This window comes from Mesoplodon mirus (assembly GCF_964341445.2).
Source record: "Mesoplodon mirus genome assembly, chromosome: 17".
In the NCBI taxonomy this organism is placed as follows: Eukaryota; Metazoa; Chordata; class Mammalia; order Artiodactyla; family Ziphiidae; genus Mesoplodon; species Mesoplodon mirus.
The window spans coordinates 13169824-13194238 of NC_138993.1; the positions used below are offsets into that span (position 1 = coordinate 13169824).

Here is a 24415-nt window from a genome sequence, read left to right on the forward strand (position 1 = left end):
AAAACCTGGTCTTTCTTCTGTGGCCAGTCACCACATTAAGATTCTTAGACATGGAAATATTTCTTAAGTTCTGATCCTTTGGGAGTAATTAAAATATGTGAAGTGAAGGGGGCATCAGAGTTGCTGGAGTTGGCTAACATACACAGTAGGGGGAGAGAGAAAAATAACTTTATTTAATGTTCTAATCTGAAACATCAGGAGATAGGTATATATGTAAGTATATATGTCTATTTAATGTGTTATATATGTACACATATAAGAATATGTAATGTATATTATATATAGACACACATTCAGGGCTGGAATTAAGGATTCTAAGGTTTGACTCAACTGCACCAACTACTATTTCCTCTGTTTCTCGTGGTTTAATTAAAAAATATATGATGTGTGGATGTACATTTTAAAAGCTTTCTTCAGTATACAGCTTCTGTGCTCTCTTAGGTTGTTGAATCGAAAATGCCTGCACTTTTTGGAACACCTCGCAACAGTATAAAAGAGATTTATGTGCGGCGACTGGAAACAAAACTATAAAGAGTATACTCTCTAAAAGAGTCTAGGTGCAGAAAAAATAGCTTAGGATTTATTTGTATAGTGAGTATCTGGGTACTAGTGCTAATGCAATGGTAAATTAAGTTCAAATGAAATCAAATACAAGCAAATGTACTGAAAGTATTAGGAATGCACCATCTACTCTGCTAAATAACTTGCATTCCGCATTCTGCTGTTAAATGAGCATGCCATTGATATAGAAATATTTAGCATGTTAGTTTCAAAAAGGATGTAGATACATTCATAGAAATCAGTCTATTATATGGATTTTTAAGGAACCATGTATAACATTGATTTTTACCTTCCGTTTTGATAATAGGCTGAAGACTGCCTTCAATCACTTTAATTTTTGGTTCCAAAACTTTGGTTATAATTTTAGTTGCTGAAAGTATAGAAAGTGGAACATAAATGATGTTTACATAAAAACAACCTGAACGAAATTGTCTCTTTTTTTCTGGTCTTTGTTGGGTACTGAGGTATCAGATGTGGTAATATGTTCAGGCAGTCAGATACAGGAAATATTCATGGTAATTATCTAGTATCTTCTCATGTCCAGATGATGAACTCTGAAGTCCAGTGACTTGGATTTGTTCCAGTGAAATATATACTTGCTAAGTGAGGAATTCTATCTAGAAATCTATCATTTTGAACTGCACCACTAAAGCTCTTTACCTTCTTTTGTACTTCTTGAAAATATTGGCTGCATAGCAACAAAGACAAACATGATTAATTTCATGCAATTCATAATATCTTAAATTGCATTGTTGGATTCTTTCTCAATTAGAAGAAGACATTGAAAGAAAAAGACTCAAAGTATTTTTCATGCATTTGATAACAGTGATACAGAAAGGAAAATACAAAAATAGTTCAAAATACTTAAATGTAAAAGTGGATTCCAGCCAGACAGACATGAGCTCTATGCAACAAATATGATATGATCATGTATTTAAATATTTAAGTTATAGGCTAAAATGGCTTTAATTTTCAGCTTTATCATCATCATTTTTATACTGAAAGCTATGTATTTTGAATGTATGTCGTCCATCCAACTGAAATAATAATAATGTGCAAAATATATTTCAGATAGCAGCCAACTACTTGGTTGGCTCTTGGTTGTATAGATTAACTGGAAGTGTGCCTCTGGAGCCAGATACCAGAGCTACTACTGGCTCTTTATCATTTCTAATTAGAGCCTTAAAAGATGGATTCATTAGATAAAGCACTAAAGCTATCTGTGCAATCATAACAGACTGTGTTGAAGCATTAGAGGTGAGATATTAGCACAGTCTGGATTTCTGTCACATTCTCACTTCAGGTTTCTGAGATGTTTATCTGTGTCAACTCTTTGAATTAATATGGATTCTAGAGCTTAACTGTGACTGTGTCTCGGTTATTTCAGATTTTACATATTGAGATCTCAAATTATGAAGCTAAAACATGTCAAATCTTTGTGTCCAATTACTGATTCCACAGGTGGCCTGGCCACAGAGGAACCTTCCCATGAAGGTCAAATTCACAGAGGTCTCTGCTGCTACTATCAGAATGGGTTAATTACTTTTAGCTTAAATTTTCACTTCATGTTAAGGAACTTGAAGTTTAGAATGTTTATTGGGGTCCTAGTTTTGTTTCAGTCTTGCTTTTCTGAACACTTAAGTAGTTTTGACAGATCACGGGCTGAGGATTAAATACTGATTTTCTTCCTCTCCACCTCAAATGTCATATATTTGACAACACATACTAAAGAGCATTTTCCCCCCTTACAATTGAAAATGTATGGTATTTGGGGGACAAGAATAATACATAGTAAGAAAATTAAAATTTTAGAGACAAGTCAATAAAGGAACATGAAAATGGAATCTTTGGTTTAATTAGTCTCAACCTCTGTTTGAACTATGCTTCCAAATAACAGCATACATGGAGAAGAGTTAAAGAAATATTCCACATCAGCATGTAAATCTCAGAGCTCTTTCAAGAGCTGTGAGTAGGTAGGTAAGATTCATTAGACTTGCATAATTTCATAAACTGTAGCTTGTTCTCTGTGAGAACAATTTAAGTAGAGGAAAATAAAGGAATTATAATATTTTGGCTCAATGTAAGCAAAATATTGCATTGACATATAAAAGGTAGTGGACCTCTCATGGATAAAGTAGAAAAGGTAAAGAAATGTAGTGCAGATACACATTTTTAGTGGAGGAAGATGACATAGCACTTCTGATGAATAGAGCCCAGAAGCATTCTTTCATTTTTTATAAAATATATCTTTAATAAGATTGTATACTTCCATACTGGAATTTAAACCATGTTGAATTATAAGTATTCCAACTAAGTCATTGAAACAGTGCTGAGCTGGCCTGATACTAGGGTTGTTTATGTTATTATTACATAATTAAAATCAGTAAGAACAGCAGACCTTTTGTTTTACTCCTTACATCATCTTTACTCCTTTTCCATATCTAGTGTAAATATTAAGGAAAATTTTCTTAATTAAATAACAGGATGCTCATGGTATAAAATAGAATAATTCTTGCCAAGATAAATGTGAGAATTGAAGCAATGCTTTAGCTACTGATGCATTTTGAGTGTTGGATTGTAGAGTCAAAACAAAATGGAAAGAATTTCTGCTTTGAAAGTTGTAACGGAAGAGAGGAAAAAAGACAAAGGAGGAAAAAGCCACATTGAATATGAAATACTATGAGTTACATTTATGAAAATGAAATACCTTTGCCATTGTTAAGAAGTAGAGGTTTAATTTTGATAATCTGGTAGAGTCAGGAATAAAAGAACCTTGGAATCTAGAAACTCTAGGTTTATCACCTGACAATTTTTTTGTTCCTTCATCCAATTTTGAATGGGGAAGAGTTTTTGAACCACCAGCCCATAAATATTAGACTTCTCTGACAGCCTGCCCTTAGCTGGCTGAGGTCTTGAGAGTGGAATGAGCTACAAATCTTTCAGCAATGTTATTTCTGTGTCCACATATTTGAATTTTCAGATAGCTCTCAAGTGCCTTTTAGCTAGCTCTCCTGTTTGTATGTTTGTGTGTCTTTTTTCCCCTGCGTCTTTGCCATGCTAGCAATTATATCTATATCAAGCTAGCAGATGAGTGAGGAAGTGGTTCATTGGAGTTGAAGGGTATAGTCAAGGCTGAGAGGTCTCATCCAGACCTCAAGCCCTGTTTCAAGTGAGATGAGATTTGCCATTGTTTGGAATTCTAAATACCAGATTATCAGTCATCTCAGTAAACACAAAGAAAATTATTGGGTTTTCTTTTTTTTTTTTTACGTCTTGCCACATATGTGACAAATATTCATTATGTACTTACTGTAGACAGTTATGGGGATTTCTTTGAAGGTGCTACCACGAACAAACTGAAAATAAACATTATATTTAGTAACATGAAATGTAGTAGTTGTATTAACAAAATCTTGGCACCATGATTTTTAGTTTTCACTGAAGTAAAGACAGTGAAGCTATCATTATATTTAGTAAAAATGAAGGCTTCATATAAATCATCTTCCAATTTCCTGCTGTTGGGCAACATGGCATAAAATGGTTGGATTTGTTACTTAGAGTTTTAAAAATTATAGAATAGTGAATCCCAAATTAAAAGTTCATTAAATAATACTTCCTATGCTGTCTGGTGCTTTAACCCTACCAATATTCAACCCAATATTTATCCTAGAATATTCCTTTACCTTTAACTATTGTGATTGGTGACAATTTCTTATAAGCAAATATTTTATCTTTCCCTTATATTCTGTAGCAAAAATATTTGATAATAGAAAAATTATAGCTTTTTATCTACATGTCTTATCTTCCCTGCTGGACTGTAAACTTTTTGAATAAAGGGCCATATCTGATTCAACTTAATATTTCTCATAATACTTAACATTCTGCTTGGCCCCAAGTAGCTTTTATTAAATCCTCCTTAAATAAAACCATGAAGAAATGATGCCAGTGTACCATTATAATCAACAAAGAGCAATGCAATCCCAGTGTACATCTACTTATTAATGTATACATTTCTAGTTTCTTATGTTAAACCTGCAGTGTCTGTTAAACACATTAGAAACATGCAATAACATCTGTACCTTAATTTGGATGTATTTGATCAGTTTATTAAGTATTTCCAGCAGCTGATCATTTCCAACAGGTGTGTCTGTGAAGAGGGATATTAAATGAATATTGTAGGAATGGATGAAATAAAAATCTAGGTTTCTATTGAAAAAGAGTTATGTTTTCATTAATCAGTTCAATAATTACCAACCTGCTGGATAGAGGAGTTTATCTACAACATGAATGACACCATTTGTTGTCATGATGTCAGATTCTTTTGATTTCAATTCATTTACCAGAAGTGTATCATTCACCTATTAAAACAGGGGATAATGTCAATGGGAAATTTAATGAAATAAGAACATTAGGATAATTGAATAACAGATGAACACTCTCATAGATTCATACTAGAGAACTTACTCCTTTCAGATAGATTTTGCTTCCTTGTGTGGTCTTTAAAATGTTAGTAACACCAGGTTCAAATCCCTTTCCAATGAAAACTCCTGGTGTCAGGTGATAAAGGATGATGTTTTGAAGAGCATTTTTGTCCCCTAGGGGGAAAATATATATTTATTTAATAACATGTTATATATTTTGACATTTTGATATTATGAGGACGAAGGAGAAAAATATTTCTTTGTCTTTATTTTTTCCACACTGTAATTTCTCATAATGTCATTGTTCTCTCAATGTGATATCAATGCTATGTCAAAACATGCAGTCCCTTCAATAAGTTCAATCAAAATATTATCCAACTTACTGGGAGAAAAAAGTCAAATTATTTTTGAAATTGTAACTATTTCTTTCTTTGTCACCTAGTTGTGTGCCCTTTAATAGAGACAACATAAGTGAACATCTAGTCCAACAACATTACAGTAAGCAGTTAATTGAGAACATTTATGAGTGACCCTCTAATTATTCCAAATGGAATTAAAGGAGACGAAGGCTAGTCATGAATAGGAAAGAGGGAACACTTTGGGGGCTGATATCTGGGCAGGAACGCTCGAGGAAGAAATGAGATCCTGAAATCAAGGGGCAAATATATCTGGTGTTCACTTCTACTCACGAATAAGAATTTCCTTTTCTTCATTAGTCATTCCCTTAAAGGCATCGTTGGTTGGTACAAACAAGGTCCAATCTCCAGGCTGTGTCAGGAGCTCTTTCAAGTCTGCAGCTTCAAGTAGGCTGAGGAAGATGCTAAGCAGGAAGGACATATGGACATACGTTTATTTTATTAGATTTAATCTAGGTAAGCCTACCCACCATGCATGAAATAGAGGAGAATCCCTATACGTGGAAGCATGAGAAAATGGTTCATACGTTTTCATATGTTTCAAATGCAATTTACTGTTAAAGGTTTATCATGGGGAAATTATTTAAATATACATATGATTCTTAAATTTCCTAAACTCTGTTTTCCCCCTATAAATCTTGGCGAGGTCACACTTTATTTAATATTCTGCAAAATAGTCTTTGCTAGAATATACTATCATTTTTTAAAAACTTAATTTTAAAAAAATTTACAAGAAGTAGTTCAGTCTATTAGGTTGATTTTTGTTTGTTTGTTTGTTTTCTACCCACCAAATCATATTATGCTGCACCAGGAAGAAAAATAGTGTTAAAAACATATCTTAATTTTAAAAACATTTGTATAGACTTTCTATTCTAAATTCTGTTCTCAGCAACACTGAATACCGAATGGATTTTGGAATACTTACTGTGAAACAAAACTATGCCAAAAGCTCTTATTCTCTTGTGGAGGTGAAACTAGTAAGCTTACCTGAAGCGCTTATCTTGTTTCAGTTTTTCATGAAGGGATTTCTCTGCTGGTTTGATGATCTCTCGGAATATGTGAATGGCACCATTTCTTCCTTGCTTGCTTCCTCTCACCATGCATGAATTTTCAATGCAGACAGCCTAGCAAAGAAATAAAGATGCAGTTGTCCATTTCCTTACTTGAAATTCCCTACGTAGAAGAAGCTACATAATTGAATTTCTGGATGGGATCTTCTAAGAGGTCACCTGATAATGTGAGAAAAAACAGTTTCTCTGTTTTTAATATCTTGTACAATCTGACCTCACTTTTTCTATTCAGCTAGGTCTTCCACTACTAGGCAAGCTACCCTATGTATGGGGCAGGTAGTTTTGTCAGTAAATTTAAAAATTCCATATAATTCCACTTCTACATTTCCTGTCATTCCTCTCTAGGTTCTAATCATTCTTACAGACCCTCTTAGTAAACTTTCACCCTTTAACTTTTTAAGACCCTCTTTAACCGTAAAGTTTCGTGACTTTACTGCCTCTTGTGATGTTCACAAATATTTAGTATATTATCTTGACTGTAAGACACTATCAATTTTAAGTCAAATTACTGATTAAGTTATAGCATCTCTGAACAATAATATTTATATATGTATCATTTAGAATGTGGAGCATTTTCTGCATCATTTAAAATGTGTGTCTTGGCCTTGTGGAACTATGGTGCACAGCACTGTGTGTCATGTTTAGTTCAAGGTAATGCTTGACTTCCTATGAATTCTTTTTAACTGTAGCTGCAAGGTTGCCTGGACAGAAATTGAACAGCACCACCAGTAGCTCTGTAATTCTGATAAGCAATATTTTCTAGAAATTTTCCCTCAGGTAAAGCTCATTAGAACCACTTACTAGAAATCTTTATGTGCCTATAAAAGTTTATCCTGAAAGCCATTCAAAAGAGATTCGGTGGTTGGATGATGGTCATACATTAAAAGATCATCCTAGGGCCTCCCTGGTGGCGCAGTGGTTGAGAGTCCGCCTGCCGATGCAGGGGATACGGGTTCATGCCCCGGTCTGGGAGGATCCCATATGCCGCGGAGCGGCTGGGCCCGTGAGCCATGGCCGCTGGGCCTGCGCATCCGGAGCCTGTGCTCCGCAACGGGGGAGGCCACAACAGTGAGAGGCCCGCATACCGCAAAAAAAAAAAAAAAAAAAAAAAAAAAGATCATCCTAAACATTGGACTCAATATAAAAATTACCTTGTAAATGGTAAAGTACGGTACTCTATAAAGCAAAAGCTTATTTTAAAGGAGTTTTAGTGATTTATGGAATTGAAATAATGCTTTAGAAAAAGTTATTTATAATGAAACAAGTGCAAATTATCAGAATTATTAATACACGGCACTTTTTTTATACTTTCCTCAAAGTCTTTTCAAACAAGCTATTCAGTTCCCTGATCTTCCTATGAATATTTACTATTAAGACCACATTAATAAAATTCTAAGGAACTTTTGTTACAAGAACAGTCTTTCACAGATGTAGAGAATGGACTTGAGGACACGGGGAGGGGGAAGGGTAAGCTGGGACGAAGTGAGAGAGTAGCATTGACATATATACACTACCAAATGTAAAATAGATAGCTAGTGGGAAGCTGCTGCATGGCACAGGGAGATCAGCTCAGTGCTTTGTGGCCACCTAGAGGGGTGGGATAGGGAGGGTGGGAGGGAGACGCAAGAGGCAGGAGATATGGTGATATATGTATATGTATAGCTGATTCCCTTTGTTATACAGCAGAAACTAATACAACATTGTAAAGGAATTATACTCTAATAAAGATGTTAAAAAAAAAAGAAAAAAGAACAGTCTTTGACAAGGGCACATCATTTGACATTTAGGCCAGTGTGGATATTTTATCTCATTCGGATTCACTTACTGTGCGATACACGAAGACTCTGAGCTGTTTGCCGCCAATGGTCTCTAGTTTTTGTCCATTGTAAAGCTCATTAAGGCCAACTTTTACTTTCAATATGTGATTCTGCAGAATTAATTTAAGAAGACGCTGATCCATGCTCAGAGTATCATCTATAAGTAAATTCATTACAAAAGAGTGTTATTGTGTTTAGAAAGCAATAAAGTTTCTCCTGTAAGAGAAAATCATGAAAATGGGTAATCCCTACCACTATAGATCTTACGGATCCTACACTTATATAGTATATGAGTTGACTATATGCCAAAAGCTAAGAATTTTGTGCACAAATTAGAAATTCCATGAGCGATTTCATCAAATGACTACGATATGATTCCAAGCAGTCCAAACAATGGGCTTCATCTGTGTGAGGGCCACATGGTTTTATGTGGTCACTGACAAAAGTTAAACTCTAAGCCTGGCCAAGATTTTCTCTGAGAATCTGATGTCCATTAGTCACATGAAAAACTACTGATGAATCATTTCTAAATTTATTTTTATTTATGGAGAAAGAGTTGAAGCATGTAACCTCTTAAAGATGGGTTGATGTCAACATGTATGGATATTATTATTACGAAGAGGAAAAACAGCATTTCTAGGAATTTGAATTTTCTTGTTAATAATTTTCTATGTCACAACCTAGTATTTGGAAAAATATTAAAAAGGTGATACTTACTTAGTTTTTAATTGCTAAATTTTGCCTAACAATTTAAATATGTCTTTGTGAAGTCATTTTTTTCTGGAAAAAGTGTCAGGTTGTATTAATCTAAACACAGTCCTTGAATAGCAGCTACTAGGTCAAATAATTGTAATCATAGTTCACATCATAATATGGAAGTGTATCATTTTCTCTTGTTTGTATTTATTTATAATTTGATACCTTACTTTCAAATTCTGAGTTGCAAAATGCACCTACGTATTCCTAAGTATTATTATGTTGGTGCTTAAATAAACAAATCAGATTTATTTTTCTTAAGATCTGTTAATACATCCATTATGTGTGCTGGAAATATGATCAAGTTCACAGAACAACTGAAGACTACTTATCACAAACTTTCACTTCCTGTAGGCTATTATCTATTATAATGAAATGTTTTGAAATGAAGGACATTTTAATAGAGACTACATAGTGCTAATGCATTGTATGTGTAGCTGGTAAAGAAACTAATTAACACCTCACAAAATATCTATTGTTTCTTAATGCAAAAAATCATGGTGAAGAAACAATGTGTGTAGAGGAGGAAAGAGCCGGAATGACAGTGTCCAGTACATACCAGAAAATGCATTATTCATGGGTGCCAGCAAAGTGTATTCTCCATCTGGCCTCAGAGCAGATGCCAAGCCTAATTGGGCCACAAGGTCTGTGAAAGTGGTTTGCTGATTTCCAGCTAGCTCAATAACTTGTTTGGCTGTAAAATAAACCATTACCATTCAAACAATGTCATCATTGTTATTACCATAATCATGAAATTAGTAAATCAGTTCTTGGCTATTTTCCATAAGCTATTTGCTGTACTGGCAATGTGACATCCTGCCTTTCCCTAGTAAGAGAGTTCCAGCTTCCCTTTTTTGGGGTTGATGACCAAAGACTTTCAGAAGGACAATATCTTTCTGACTTCTTGCTTTGCAGTTTTCTTGAATTCTTTATTACTTGCCTTATCTCTCTGCTCTTGTGAGTGCCATAGGTCTTTCATTTATCCAAAAGTAACCATTTGGTTATATCTTCCCTTCTGTTTTCAAGAAAAACTCTGGCACTGTGATAATCTTTATCAATATTAGGTATTAGAAGTAAGTCAGGCAGAGAAAGACAAATATCATATGATATCGCTTACATGTGGAATCTAAAAAAATGGTACAAATGAACCTATTTACAAAACAGAAATAGAGTCATAGATGTAGAAACCAAACTTACAGTTACCAAGGGGGAAGGGGGGAAGGGATAAATTGGGAGATTGGGATTGACATATACATACTACTATATATAAAATAGATAACTAATAAGAACCTACTGTATAGCACAGGGAGCTCTATTTAGTACTCTGTAATGATCTATATGGGATTAGAATCTAAAAAAGAGTGGATATATGTATAACTGGTTCACTTTGCTATACAGCAGAAACTAACACAACATTTTAAGTCAACTATACCCCAATAGAAATTCATTAAAAAAAAAAAAAGAAACTCTGGAAAGCCAGAGGTCAATGCATGGAATGCCCATGACTACACAAGCTGCCTATTTAGTACTCAGCTCATTGTTAATTTTGTGTTTGTGCTTCATATGGCATTCCTTATACTGCACATTTATTTTCCATCTGCCTACTCTTAAGGCATCTAATTGGTAAACGATAGTAGGTAGAACAATATGAAACTGCTGCTCACCAGAATCAGGAATCAGGACCTGATCAATCAAATGGATAACACCATTTTTTGTCACAATATCTTTTTTGTTCACCATTTTGACTCCATTTACTGTTACGCTGTCACCATCACATCCTATCTCAATGGTGTTTCCTTCCAGAGTCTCATATACTGCTCCTCCCATGATAGCCTCGGAACACTGGAGGGTGTTTAAAATGTGGTGCTTCAAGAGAGCTGGAGGACAAAGTACAAAGAGTAAGCTTTCAGATCAAGGAGAATAGCATTTGATCCTTAAAAGACGTGTTTCACTGTGGAACTAAGTATTCCTAAGAAATATAATATATATAAGACCTAAGTATTGACCTAAGTTATCTTACATCAGCTACTCATGACAGAACAGCTCTACAGGCATACTTCATTTCATTGCACTTCACTATTTTGCACTTTGCAGATACTATGTTTTTTGTTTTTTTGTTTTTTTACTATGTTTTTTTGTTTTTTTACAAATTGAAGGTTTGTGGCAACCCTAAAGGCAACATCTAGAAAATAGCCAAAATAAAGATGACTTCTTGAAGGACTTCTGAAGGGATCTGTGCCTAAACTGTCTATATTTGCACCAAAATATCTCATCATAAATTGGTTAAGCCAATTTGGGGTAGGCTGAGTAAGCGAAATGTGCTAGTCACAATGTAAAATCTAGTTGAAACGAAAAAGGAGACTGGAAAGAAACCAAGTTCTATGTATCAATAGGTAATGACCAAAGAGAACCATGCACTTTTCTCAACTCAACTTTAGTGTAAATTTAGAATTAAAAGCATTGAGCAATATGTATACAGTATTAAAGTTTGATGATCTAATATTTCTTTTCAACACTTTCTAATTCTTTTTAGTGTCTGTTACTTAGTTACTTGAAAGCAGTGCAGAAGAATGTGATCTTTAGGATATGCTGATTATTTAATTACTTTAATTATTAAATTAATTATTGAATTACTTTGCCTACTCTTTCAAGGATTTTGTTTTTTAAGATTTTTATAGTCCACCTCAGAATAACAGTTTTTCTTTGCCTTTGCTTATCAAAGGTGATAATGCTGGCAGGACTTGATCTCTTTTTCATTTCCTTTCTTGGAATTCTGGGAGGCTTCTCCTAGAGAGAGACAGTTAAGTACCTTCCGAAGCCACTTTGTCTCCCATGATCCTTTCTAGAACCCCTCGTGGAAGTTTCTCAAAAGCTTCATTGGTGGGAGCAAAGAGTGTGAAGTGACCATCTCTTCCAAGGGCCTCCAATATATCAGATGTGATGGCAGCTGCCTGAAACACAAATATGCTTTTTAGAGGCTGGCACATTGCAAATCCAGAAGAAAATTACAATACACTCAGTCTGGGTGGACATGAGGGAGTTGATTATATAGAAAACTATAGAAGTTAGATATAACTCTTGTTAGATCTTTAAAATATTATCTTTTGGCGCAAACAACCATGTCTTTTCAAACTTTCCTCAAACTGTATGTAAGATGGGGAATTTTGCCAATGCTTGTGTGACTGAATAATATACAGCAGTAAACATAATAATTGGTGAATTCATTCTAAATGCACTAAGCACACTACAGTCATGAAACTAATCATTCTCTATCTATCATGTCCATATAAATATTATTATTTCATATAAGGAGATGATTTCTTCTGCATAAAATGAAAACCTTTTCATTTCAAGAAATATATTGGTTACATGTCTGCCAGATTTAATAGCTTTTTATAATTATTTTAGATTCTGACAGGGAAAGAGGAGGGATTTCATTGGTCCAAGACAATCTGCTATTACTTCTTGTACTTACTCTAAAAGATGAGAGGTCATCTTCTGCTTCAATAAAGTCCTGAATTGAGGTACCAATTTGTGTAAGGACACGGTCAATGACATGCACAACACCATTTGTTGCAATCTGGTTCCCATGGATGATTCGAGCACAGTTAACAGTGACAACCTAATTATTTGAGAAAATCAGATTTTAGAAATCACAGCTATCTGTTGACCACTGAGACTGCAAGCCCCCATTTCCTATTTTTCATGATTACTGGTAAGTGTAACATGAAAGAACTGACATTCTGAATGTAAATTCTGAGGGTGAAGACTTACATATTACTATGTACAAAAAAAAAAAAAAAAAAAAAGAAACCTGGGAAAAATTGCAACCAGTTGAGAACCCAAGTCCAGTTACACTTAACATACCTAGAAATGCAAGGCAAAAACTTTTTTTTTGTTTAAATTATTGCTTTTATTCCTCTATTTCTTTCATAGAGATAGTCATACACTATTTCTAATGTAGGTCAATTAGTTACATAAAGAAGTCTAATTAGTCCTAAAAAAAAGTTCTGAGACAGAAACAAACAATTATTGCATAAATATAATCAGTTCTATTTCAGTGATTTCCTAAATATTGACTCCTCACTGACCCTTTATTTCCTGGAACTCTGACTGTTGAAAGAGCTCTATGACCCTGGTTGGACGTTTCCCACAAAGACTTTATTAAAACACACAAGAACCTAAGTCAATATAGTAGCCAGAGGGTGAATAAAAGAATACTCATTCTCTGATTTTTCTCTGATAAATTCTCTGACAAATACTTATTTATTATTTTTTTCTGATTATTTGTTTTTCAAACACATCAAATACTAAAATTTCCTTTTGTAGAACATCTAAGTCTACTATAAATGAACTATTGATTTATTTTCTTCCTCACAATCACTCTTTAGTAGAAATCACTCACTGAATTAGAAATTTACATGCTCTAGATGTAGGGAAAAGTCTTGATATGGCACTTACATTATATTCACTAACTTTTTATTATTTCTGTGAGCCTTATATAAAAGGTATAGAAAAAAATTAAGGGCAATGTTATTGAGAAAGGTACTTTTTATTAATGAAACTTACCCCATTAGGATAATGGTTAATGAAGAACCCCAAATTGTTATACATCGAAGGAACAATCATGCCGTTTTTCAAGTCCTTGGTCAACATTCTCTTATTAATCATGTGGCTATGTAAAGCATTCAATAATTCAACATTTACATTGCTCTCCAAACCTCTACGGATATCCTACGAAAAATTGAAATGACAGAAGTTTATTTTATGATCGTTAATTATTAAAAATCTTATAATCACACTATTTCTACTCTCTTGTTATTTTCTCATTGAATTACCCAGATGGTCAAACCAAATTGACATAAATAACTTAAAATTATACTATTTCAATTGATTAAGAAATTTTGTAAGTAGAGGTACTCAGTAAAGGGTTCCAGATCTTATAGAGCACTTGGACATTTTTAGAGATAAAACAAAATTTTTAATAAATGCATTGATGAAGAGATGATCTTGCTGTAAAGGCTTAGGGAATATGAAATTATCAGATATTTAAAGTACTTTGAGTGGAAAACAAAATAAAAATGGCATTATATTTGTGTACAACATCAGAGTTTTAATAACCGTTTTATGTTTATTCTATGACAAATTCAAGAATTCAACCATCCTGTACCTTTTTATTTATCCAATACCACACTATATCATACTGTACTTGGTGTTATGAGAAATACAATGATAAGTAAGGTGAAGTCTCGACCTTTGAGGTACTTATTCTATAGCAACAGACAAAAATAAACATAGTAAGATAAAGGATGGAAGGAGAAAAAAAATGCTTTCCAGGTCAAATGAAGATGGCTGGCAATTCAGGTTTGGAGACAGGTCTTGCAGGGTTGGTAGACAGGGTAGGGATGGTGTGATGATCATTCTAAGTCCAGCTGCTGGCACAGGGTGAACGTTGGGAAAGCAGAAGTTGTCCAGTGTGGTTATTGTATGCGTTTACGTTTCTCAGATAATATTAAGAAAGAAATTTTAGAAAAGTATATGGGACCATAACATAGAAGACTTTAACGCCCAAGTAAAGAGTAAATTAAACTGGCAATGGGGAGCCATTGAGGCTTTTGTGGGCTTGGAATATTATGATTAGCCTGGGCTTTAGGAAGGTTAATCTGGTGGTAATGCATAGCAGAAAAAAAGACTATCATGAGGATGAAAAATGAGATATGGGTGACTAACAGTAGTTTCTAAGAACTGGAGAGAGCCAAAGTAAGGATGACTCATAATTTTCAAGTTTGAACTCTGAGATTGGTACTGCCAATTATGGAAAAAAGACAGCAGAAAAGCAGTTGTTGATGGGGAGAAAGAAAGTGGCATCTGTTTTAGATAACGTTTTGTTTAAAGATACAGATGGTGTATCCAAGGAGAAATATTAAGATAGATGTTAGAAATATTCTCCTGGGATTCAAGAAACTCAGATTCCATGGCTCTATGCATTAAAGTGAAAGCTGAAGCCATCAGAAGTACATCTAAACTGCAGAGTATACTTCCTGGAAGAGACCTTCATAATACCCATTCTTAAGGCAAGGAAGAAGAGGAGTCTGCAAAAAGGACCAGAAAGGTGGTTAGAGATGTGGTCAAAGACAACCAGAAGAGAGAAAGTTCTATAATGCAAGCAATTAACCTCACAGTTAATGCAGCAAGATAAAATCTAGAAGAATCTGCCTAAGTTTTACTAAATATTGTATGACTCTAGTAGTAATTATCAGTTCATCTTCATATCAAGTAGAAAGTAGGAATATATTTCTATACCAGTTTTACAGGTTTGTATATTGTCATAATTTAGTGTGTTGTAAATCAGATTATGCACAAAAAAACCCTGAAAATTAAATGTGTTGTTTACAACCCTTCAATTTAAATATCCACACACGTTTATAAATCTGTCAGTCTCTGAACAGACATATATATTTACATATAATTAAAATAATAAGTATATGTATAATATAGCTTATTAAAAATTTTAAATTCCACTAGGCTTCTTAACTTGCCTTTCTATGAGATATGTCATTTAAAATTACCTATATTTCTTCACAACCAAAAGGGAAAGAGGAAAGGAGTAAACTAGAATAATGATAAAGTGCTTGTTCAATCCACTATTAGTTTGCCTTTGTTAGTCCATGAGCCTACCGGGGTGTTATTCCATTTATGGATGTATTAAAATGATTTTCTCCTTACCCTCAATTAACTCATCCTTTTATGTATCCTCATATATGTACGACAGAAAGATATACAATTTCTATTCATTTCCAAGTCAGTAAATCAATTAAAGTATACCAATAGCAGTAAAAAAATTTATATTCATAAAAATAATGAATTACAGAATCCAGGTTGTCCCAAGCCTCGTTACTTGGTGCGAAGTAAGTGAATGACCCCTTTCCTTCGATCTCTTCCCTCAGTTTTGAGATATCAGAATAACGCTGTGTGGTGGTGGCTCCCACAATGCCCAGGGTACCATAAACGTGGTCAATAGGCATAACTGAAATAATCAAGAGATGAATAAGTACATAGGGAAAAATTTCAAGAATGTTATTTTACAATAATTTAACCTTTACATAAAGCCCCCCAATATATTAAATGATAATTTTAGCAATACAGTTCTATAAATCATCAATTTTATGTGAAAGTTGCCTTTTGAATGTCAAATAATAAAGTACTATTGAAAAATATCATTCCATATATCCTTGGTGTTGAAAGAAAATGAATTTTCAATTATTATCCTTGTTTGATGTTTAGTCTATTTACATGTCAAATCTGCTATGTCAATATGGTTCAATTATAATTATTAGTAAGTATCTGACTATTTCACTGAAAACAACAAAAGTTCTTCACTTCTCACTGACAATGGCAAAGGTAATTTTTTTTTTCATGTTGGTTTAAAGCTCCTAAATAGTATAATACTGTTAGGTATAGGGGTATAATTATATAGATTTGGGTCCCTAAAAGAAATATGTAGACCTGCTTCTTTTCATCATAATTTCAGGAAGGAAATATATAAAAATATCTAATACTTCTAGAATATATCTTCTGAACTTCGGAAGAAAGATTAATATATGAATGTCAGCCTGAAGTTTAGGTGCAGCCAACTTATTTTTTATGACTGTCTTATTTAAAATTTAGTATGATTTGGATCATATCATAGGAGAAATGGTTATTACCTTTGTGAATATAGCAAGACTAGGTACACAATTAGTAAATTAAATCACAAAATCAGGATTTAAAAACACCCCAACAGGATGGGAAAAATGAGTCAAACGTAACAGTTAAATGTCACAGAGTTCCATTTAAGTCCCACACCTAAGTTAAAAAAAAAACAAATCCCAAAGGAAGACCTGGTTTGACAGTATTCATTTAAAAAAGATCTGTAATCAATTTTAATTAATTAAAAATTCAGCATGAGTTAATGATATGACATGGTTACCAATAACATTAACCAAAGTTCCGGAGCCCACCCGCCCCAAACTGAGGTATTTGTCTTAATATTTTCTCAGCTTCCTGGACACACATAGATAGTAGACACCAGTCTTGGATCACAATCAGAAGAAAAAAAATGACTGGATTAGAGGCTTTTCATGGGTTGCTGCCAATTACAGTAAGGACTCCAAAGTCTATATCACATTCAAACTGGGGGCCATGAGCCCAGAGAAGAGAAGATTCTGTTGGGGAAGAGAGGGTAGCTGAGGAAGGGTGTGATGATTTGTGTTAACTATCTGAATGGATGTCATTTCAAAGAGGAAATAGATGAACTAATCTTTCTCTAGTTGGCAAGTTACAGGAAACTAACTTTCAATCTGAGAAACGTTATAAAATCAGAGCTGTTGAAGCAGAGAAGATGATGCCTTGCCAAGTAGTCAGTCCATGTTCCTAGACAAGTTCAAAGAAAGGGATTTTGTAGTGGGGAGTTTTGTTCTTGAAGGAAAGTTGAACTAATTTAAATTTAGAATAAGCTTCTGTTGTCCAGCATTTAGTGTATATAATGTATATTTTAATACTTTATCAATATGATAAAGTCATGATTAACACCAAGATATAGGGGATATATCTTGGATTTATCATGGTGCTAAATACACACACACACACACACACACACAATTGGCTTCGCTATAAGCTACTTCAACTCTTTTAACTCAAACAAGACAAATTCCTCATTTAATTCAGTAATTGAAACTTTACCTGCTGGGCAGCCTTTCATTCCTTCCATCCTCATATAACCAGGGCAGCATTCATATAACACAGTCCTATACATTGGAAGAAAATTAATATTAAAATGGAAGAACTACAAAGGATACATTTTGACATAAACTTAGCAAAACATATTACTTATTGCCGTGATTTATTGAGAATTTCGAAATCCAGTTTTTTTGTTTGTTTATGACATCGAGGTATTTATATTAGCTTGATTTCTCTCTATAGCCTCATGGCATGGTGGAAAAATTCCAGGATCTTGAGCCAGAAGAATGGAGTTTGGTTCCTAGTTCCACTACTTAGTTGATGTGTGACCGTGAGCAAATCACTTAATAAATTTGAGTCTCAGTTTTCCCAACTATTTAACATGAGTGTAGTAGCTAAAATACTTATTCATGGGTAGTTGTGAATCTCAAATAAAACAATGCTTTGGAAATAGTTTTGCAAACTATAAATAGCTATAAATGTTTATTAGTAAAAGGTTATTAGGAGCTAAGAACATCAGAAAAATGTATTAACTCACTTATAGGTAGTAAAATATGAAACTATAGATGAGAATAAAATTTCTGGCATGGAATATTGGCTTACGGATAGTTAAAAGATAAGAATATAGAGATAAGTGGGAAGCTAAATTTTCAAACTGTTCTCTAATTTTAATATAATTTCAAGAATAGTTGGTATTGGAAACATATACAGACTGTAAGAGAGCCTTAGGCAAATATGGTCCCTGAAATAATTTTATTTACATGGCTACCCATAAAAATAAATGTGAATATTTGAATGCCAAGGGATTGATTAAGAATTGCTTATACTTTAGCTTTAGCATATATCATAAACAATAAGAATGAGATACATAATTTTTAGTTCGGGACTAATAATACTTTATGTAAAATAGTAAATAGAAGAAGAAATTGCTAAAGTAGCAAAAATTTCTATAACACATGCTCATATTAATGCACTATATGGTATAGAATTCCAAAACAGGCAATTGCAATTTCAGATGATACTTGAACAATACAGTTGTCTGAGTTAATGCTTTGAAAGCAACAACAACAAAAAAGTAGTTTTTCCAGGAAATTTATGCTACGCAAAACTCAAAGTTCCCATATTGTCAGTAGGACAAATAAGAGTAAAAAAAAAATCATGACTGTGCATATCTCTGAAAGTGAGAAATTTATCTTCATTTTCTGAATAGTATCTAAAATCTCATGGAAATGCCAACTGAAAATGTCACTGACATTTTTTTGAAGGAGGTCTACAAAATACTATATTATTGAGCCAATGTATATTGTGGGGAATATCTTAAACCTAGGAAACTTCCTGCTTTTCATTAGACCCAGTTACTTCCCCCAGATCCCCAAAGCAGCTATTCAAACAGAAGATAAACATTTCTGTCAACTGATACATAAAGTCCTAAAGATGACTTTGGAAATTTTAGCAGCTGCAAGCAGATGGCAAATCAGGCATTCTTCCTGTCAATGTTACTGATTCCTTTGGTTGTTTGAAACTAGCAGCTAGCATTTACATTTATTCCAGAGCACAGATGTTAATGTGTTTGTGAAAATGAAGTTAAGGGAAATAAGCTAATATAATTAAACAAAGGAGACACTGTTATACTTCTGGTAAAAAGCCAGGCTTCAAAGCAGGGTTTTTTTTTCTTTTTTAATGGAAAGCAAGAAAGAATCTTGGCATAAGCTTTGTACAAGCGTTGGCATCTCTAACATATTTAGATGGTTAAAGTGAGATTGTATCAGACTTCCTTAACTTCCAGGAAGTGTGTAATAAAGATTTTCCCTAAATATTTCAGAGAGCAGGTCCTTTCTTATGCAGTTGGTGTGCCTTCCAAATAGGCCTCATGGTAACCAAGAATACAAAGAACAAAGCGAGAAAAATCCAGAGCTTTGGAGTTCCCAACTGGGGCCACCTAAATCATGGCCAGGATCCTTGTAACTACTGACTTACACTGTAGTTGTGTGAATGATCCACAAGTCTAGCAGATTTATGCAAACTAATAAGAATAATGTCCAAGTCAGAAAGTAACATCGGTTAAAACTCTGTTAAGCCAACATGTGGGAATGGGCAGCAATGTCCTGTGGGGTCCTAGTCTTGGTTACCATGGGGAGGCACAGTCCAGATAAGGTTATATGCCTTGAATACATGATTCTAGTAAAATACAGAGAACCCTATGCATTTTAAATAGGCATCTGCACACACCTCCTTTTCACGCCAGCATATACCCAATTTGCTTAAAATAGTTTAAATTTAAGTATGATTAATGTTATGAGTTAGAGTTACTTAGTAATTTCACATTAGTTCATTCATTTTACCTTCAGAAACTCTCCAAGTATTAAATCCGCATTTCACAGGCAAAGAAACAAGACTCCAAAATGTTACGTGATTCCACAGTTAGTATTTGTAACCAATATTATTAAGTTAAGAATATGTTTTTTAACAATCCCCCAATCCTTCCACCTATTTAGGGTAACTGAAGTTTAATGATGATGTGCTTCAGATATTCTGGTTCTCAAGTCGTCCTCCACTGAGGTTGCTGTCCAAAGTAATAAGAAGCAGGCAGGAGCCATTTCTATTTTTTCATTGACTGAGGATGACATCTTTAATTTTTTTATCTACAATTCAGCTCCTTCATCTTAAAATGAAGAATTTGTACCACATGAGTACTTATCAACCTTTATATGTCTAGGATTATATTTCTTCTACCAATATTTATTAATTGATTAAACCAATAAGCTATCAAGTAATAAAAATGCTTTCCAACTCTAGGTTAATCAGTGAAATATATAACTAAGTTGAAAAGTAATCATCTTTTTGGCTATTGAAATAGTAATATAGTGGTGGGTTTCCATTATCACCTTTGGGGACCCCTGGGGATCTGGCAGTTTGGGATGGAATGACTGGATTAAATGAAGATATGAAACTTAAGTCCCTCCCAACTTTAAGCTTTGATGAAAACTCTGGGGTAAACTGGTGTACTTTGTATAATTTCTAAATGAATGTAGGCAAACATTAATTTTTACCTGAAAACCCTGGTATTTCAGATCAATTTGTTCTTCTGGCATTTTTTTAAATAAAATGAGGAAACTGAGGCAAAGAGGTTAATTGACTTGCCTAAGATAAAAGAGGCCAAACCAGGAGTAGAAATGACATAGTCAAACTGTCAGTGATTCTATACCAGATCACATGGCCATTGCCACAGATTCGGGAATAACATGAGTTCCACTAGTAGAGGGAGAAATTCAGGGAAAATTTCTTTATTCATATGTGATCCATTTTTTTTAAGCTCATAATTTTGGAGAGTATTTTCGAGAACATCGTGTGTATGTCCAAGGAAAGGCATTGGCATTGTGGTGTTGTCTTTGGAACTGGCACGTTAAGGAAAAAATGACACTTACGTTTTCTTTCCACAGATGGCACCTTGATACCAGTTCCTACAAGTGCTGAAGTATTTCTTTTTGGTGCCCAAAATCTGTTGAAGGGCGCAGACATTTGGGCTGGAAGATGGAAGGAAAGAAAGTTAATGTCCTAATGACAACTAGTTTTTCATATCCACATGTCAGATAGTAAAAAAAGAAAAAAAAAGTTAATATGTGGATTCGATTATCAAAGATGCAATTCTAAAAAAAGATGTGATTCTAGTCAGCACAAATCTCCTGATCCAATCCTACTGAATCATTGGAAAAACTAAAGTCTATGAGAGACAGAGAGAGAGAGGAAATTATACATCTCTGAGAGTAAAATGCCATTGTTTCAAAAGTTAACCTAATAGAATTAAACAACGTGTCTTATTACTTTTAATCGTAGGTAATTCACTGACCCTTTTAAACCAAACATGTGCTCATTTAGGGTTTGGCGGTGGCTTAGGGCTCTGGAACAATGACAGATCAGACAGCAAAATAGACAAGTTTTACTAAGTCCAAGGACACTGTACTCTGTAATTTTCTAGGTAAGCAATCACAGAAGTAAATGAATGCTAAGATTAACTTAAATAATATGGCTGCACAAAGGAAAATTTATTGCTTTGCCTGGAAGTAATTAGATTAAGACATCCTCTGCCAGAATTTTAAGTGTTTTTCTCCCTTAAAAAGAAGGAAGTCTTATTTGCTCTGTAAGGCAAGGGAACTTTGGAGCATTATGAACATCTCTCTGAGACATTGTGGATGTAGTGCCAAGATCCATTTCAAAAATTAATAATAAATGGTTGGTTAAGTTACTAAATTATGTCTGATAACTTTAAAAATGCTAAGTTGTAGTTGAGTTTATTCTAAGAAATAAAGTTTTTGCAAATTGTACAGAATGCAAAATTTAAAAGCATTCTTAAGTGCTTCAAAAAATTCAGGAAACTGGTTACATTACCTATTGTTTAATTTTCATAATAAATGAAATTTCCCCTAACATAATGTGAGATATTTCAAAGCTGTTTACATAATGAGAGTCTCCAACAATAGATTCTTTCATCTTGAGAACCTCATTCCAGAAATTTGGAATCAAATAAAAGCACAAATAAACTGAATCATAAAGAAATGCCCTGTTAAATGTTGTTAATTACATTAAAATCTTACAATGTTTCATAAAAAGCAATTATACACAAGTTTTTTAGACAGTAATCCTTAAAGTTTAAAACACATACATCAACCACAGAATACTCATTTTTTCCTTTTTCTTGTTACATTGTAATAAGTAGGAAAAAAAAAAACCTGAGGTATAAATAAGGAACTGCATGTAGAATTGTACATACAACAAGCTAAGGGAAAAGAAGGTTTATAAAATCAAACCACTGACTTACCCCTGATCCCGGCCCCTGATACGGCTGTGAGCCAAGATCTTGTCATAATGACCATTGGCATTTGCAGGGTTAACCACAACGAGCAAGAACAGAGAGAATATGGGTAAGAGAGGAATCATCTCTAGTCTCTCCGTTGCAGTTAGTCCACGAAGAGAACTGGCAGTGGGCTTTGGAGAGCTCAGAGTTTATATACATGGCAGAGTTCTGGGAGGGAGCTCTGTATCAACCTGGGAATCTGAACTCTCTCCAGAAGGCATCAGCAACTTCAAGTTGCCAGCTAGAATCTGCTTTTTCAGCTATGTTTACTGAGCACACTGAGCCTCTTTTTCTTCTCATTATCAAAAGGATATTTATTTTATTTTTATATTATTTATTTCTCTTTATTTTTACTACCTGACTCATTTCATGTTTGTATTTCTGTTTTATTCTTTTGTGATTTAGAGTGTTTTTATGGGAAATGATTTTATTTACATTTTAAGAATGATTCTGTAATACATCCCTTTCAGAGTGCATGTCCCTGTGCTCAATGAGAGTATGATTTGATCTTATCACATCTTGTCATATTCAGTTCACATCAGAACTGAAAGATTATTTTTCACCAAATAACAAAGGTAGATGTAGGTTGGATAATCACAAGGCAGTAATGGCTGTTGATTAAAAACAAATGTTGAGTGGACATAAACATTCACAGAGTATGGGACAAGAATTTTAACTTGCTGATGAAACATGTAGGAGGAATCACATTTTCCTTGCAATGTGTAAACTGGGGGGATCCCTCCCATTTCACTTCTCTTTTCAGATATCAAGGAATAGATAGAGTTAACATAAATCTGGTTCTGGTAAGTTTCCCTAACTTTTGAAGCAAAGCAGGAAAGGAAAACATGTGTCATTTTGTTTTTTCATTACATACAGGGCATGATGTTCACCATTTCTTGACAGCACATCTCTTGATAGCCACAGGACAAAAGCATCCCCTGTTGGAAACAAATATTACCAGTCTAACTGCAACAGAATAATGCAATACATATTAAGAAACAGGGGCATTGCCAGAATTATTCTTCTTCTGTTTTATCAAGAGTAACCAAAGTCTCTTAATGTTACACAGTGCAATTCCTAGCCAAGGGAATATCCACTCTCACCACTCCACACATGATACGTCAACAATTAGCTAAATAACTACAATGAGTTTCCCTGGATAAATAAGTTACACACTAGCCTATCTGATATCAGTATATTAGCTATTAGAACATTACTGATAACAGTTATATAAAAGTCTTCAACTCTAGGCTGGTGAGACATTATAACGTAGATTGCTTATCTTCTAAGATAAAACAATAGAATTTTGGAATTACAGGAAACAAATCAAACTCAAAATACAGAAATCCCTCCAACATCATCACTGTAAATAGTCATCCACTCTTTACTGAGATGCTCTATAAGATTAATGCAACCTTTTTCATTTTAGGCAGCTGTAACTGTTACTAAGCGTTTCTGTAATGAAGCGGAAATCTGCTCAGATCCAATGGGGTTTGATTGGAGAGGAAGGAATGAGGTATATAGAGAGATATAGACTTGGAAAATATGTATCAAGAGTGAAAAAGTTATTTAAATATGGTCCAGAATGATAACAGATGGACTTGACTTTGAAGGTAGGGGTGAAGGCAGAATTAATATCATGTCATGTTACCTACTTTCTTAACAGCGCCTATAAATTGAAAATATATCGATTATTTTAAAGAACGATTTTGACCTGTGACCTGTGTTCCTGTGACCACAGTTTTATCCACTGGAATGAATGGCTTCCATTCACCCTGACTCCTTCTTTGGTACAAATGGACAA

General features: G+C 34.0%; 1 protein-coding gene across 4 annotated transcripts in view; it reads right to left on the reverse strand.

The window, feature by feature from the left end:
- Nucleotides 1-22766, reverse strand: part of POSTN (periostin) — a 33886-nt gene extending 11120 nt beyond the window's left edge. The window contains exons 1-17 of one of the 4 annotated variants that reach the window (XM_082602626.1): nucleotides 22576-22766; nucleotides 21185-21283; nucleotides 17763-17827; nucleotides 15911-16068; nucleotides 13611-13775; nucleotides 12517-12663; nucleotides 11851-11992; nucleotides 10706-10918; nucleotides 9601-9735; nucleotides 8294-8442; nucleotides 6386-6522; nucleotides 5672-5802; nucleotides 5026-5156; nucleotides 4817-4919; nucleotides 4641-4708; nucleotides 3872-3917; nucleotides 851-931 (exon numbers count right to left, since the gene is read on the reverse strand). In XM_082602626.1, the coding sequence (XP_082458752.1) occupies nucleotides 851-931; nucleotides 3872-3917; nucleotides 4641-4708; nucleotides 4817-4919; nucleotides 5026-5156; nucleotides 5672-5802; nucleotides 6386-6522; nucleotides 8294-8442; nucleotides 9601-9735; nucleotides 10706-10918; nucleotides 11851-11992; nucleotides 12517-12663; nucleotides 13611-13775; nucleotides 15911-16068; nucleotides 17763-17827; nucleotides 21185-21283; nucleotides 22576-22694 (2089 nt within the window). In that variant the 5' untranslated portion in view covers nucleotides 22695-22766. The remainder of the gene's footprint in view (nucleotides 1-850; nucleotides 932-3871; nucleotides 3918-4640; nucleotides 4709-4816; nucleotides 4920-5025; nucleotides 5157-5671; nucleotides 5803-6385; nucleotides 6523-8293; nucleotides 8443-9600; nucleotides 9736-10705; nucleotides 10919-11850; nucleotides 11993-12516; nucleotides 12664-13610; nucleotides 13776-15910; nucleotides 16069-17762; nucleotides 17828-21184; nucleotides 21284-22575) is intronic. The other 3 variants (XM_082602628.1, XM_082602627.1, XM_082602629.1) reach the window with 3 other exon arrangements.
- Between the last annotated feature and the right edge of the window lie 1649 nt (nucleotides 22767-24415).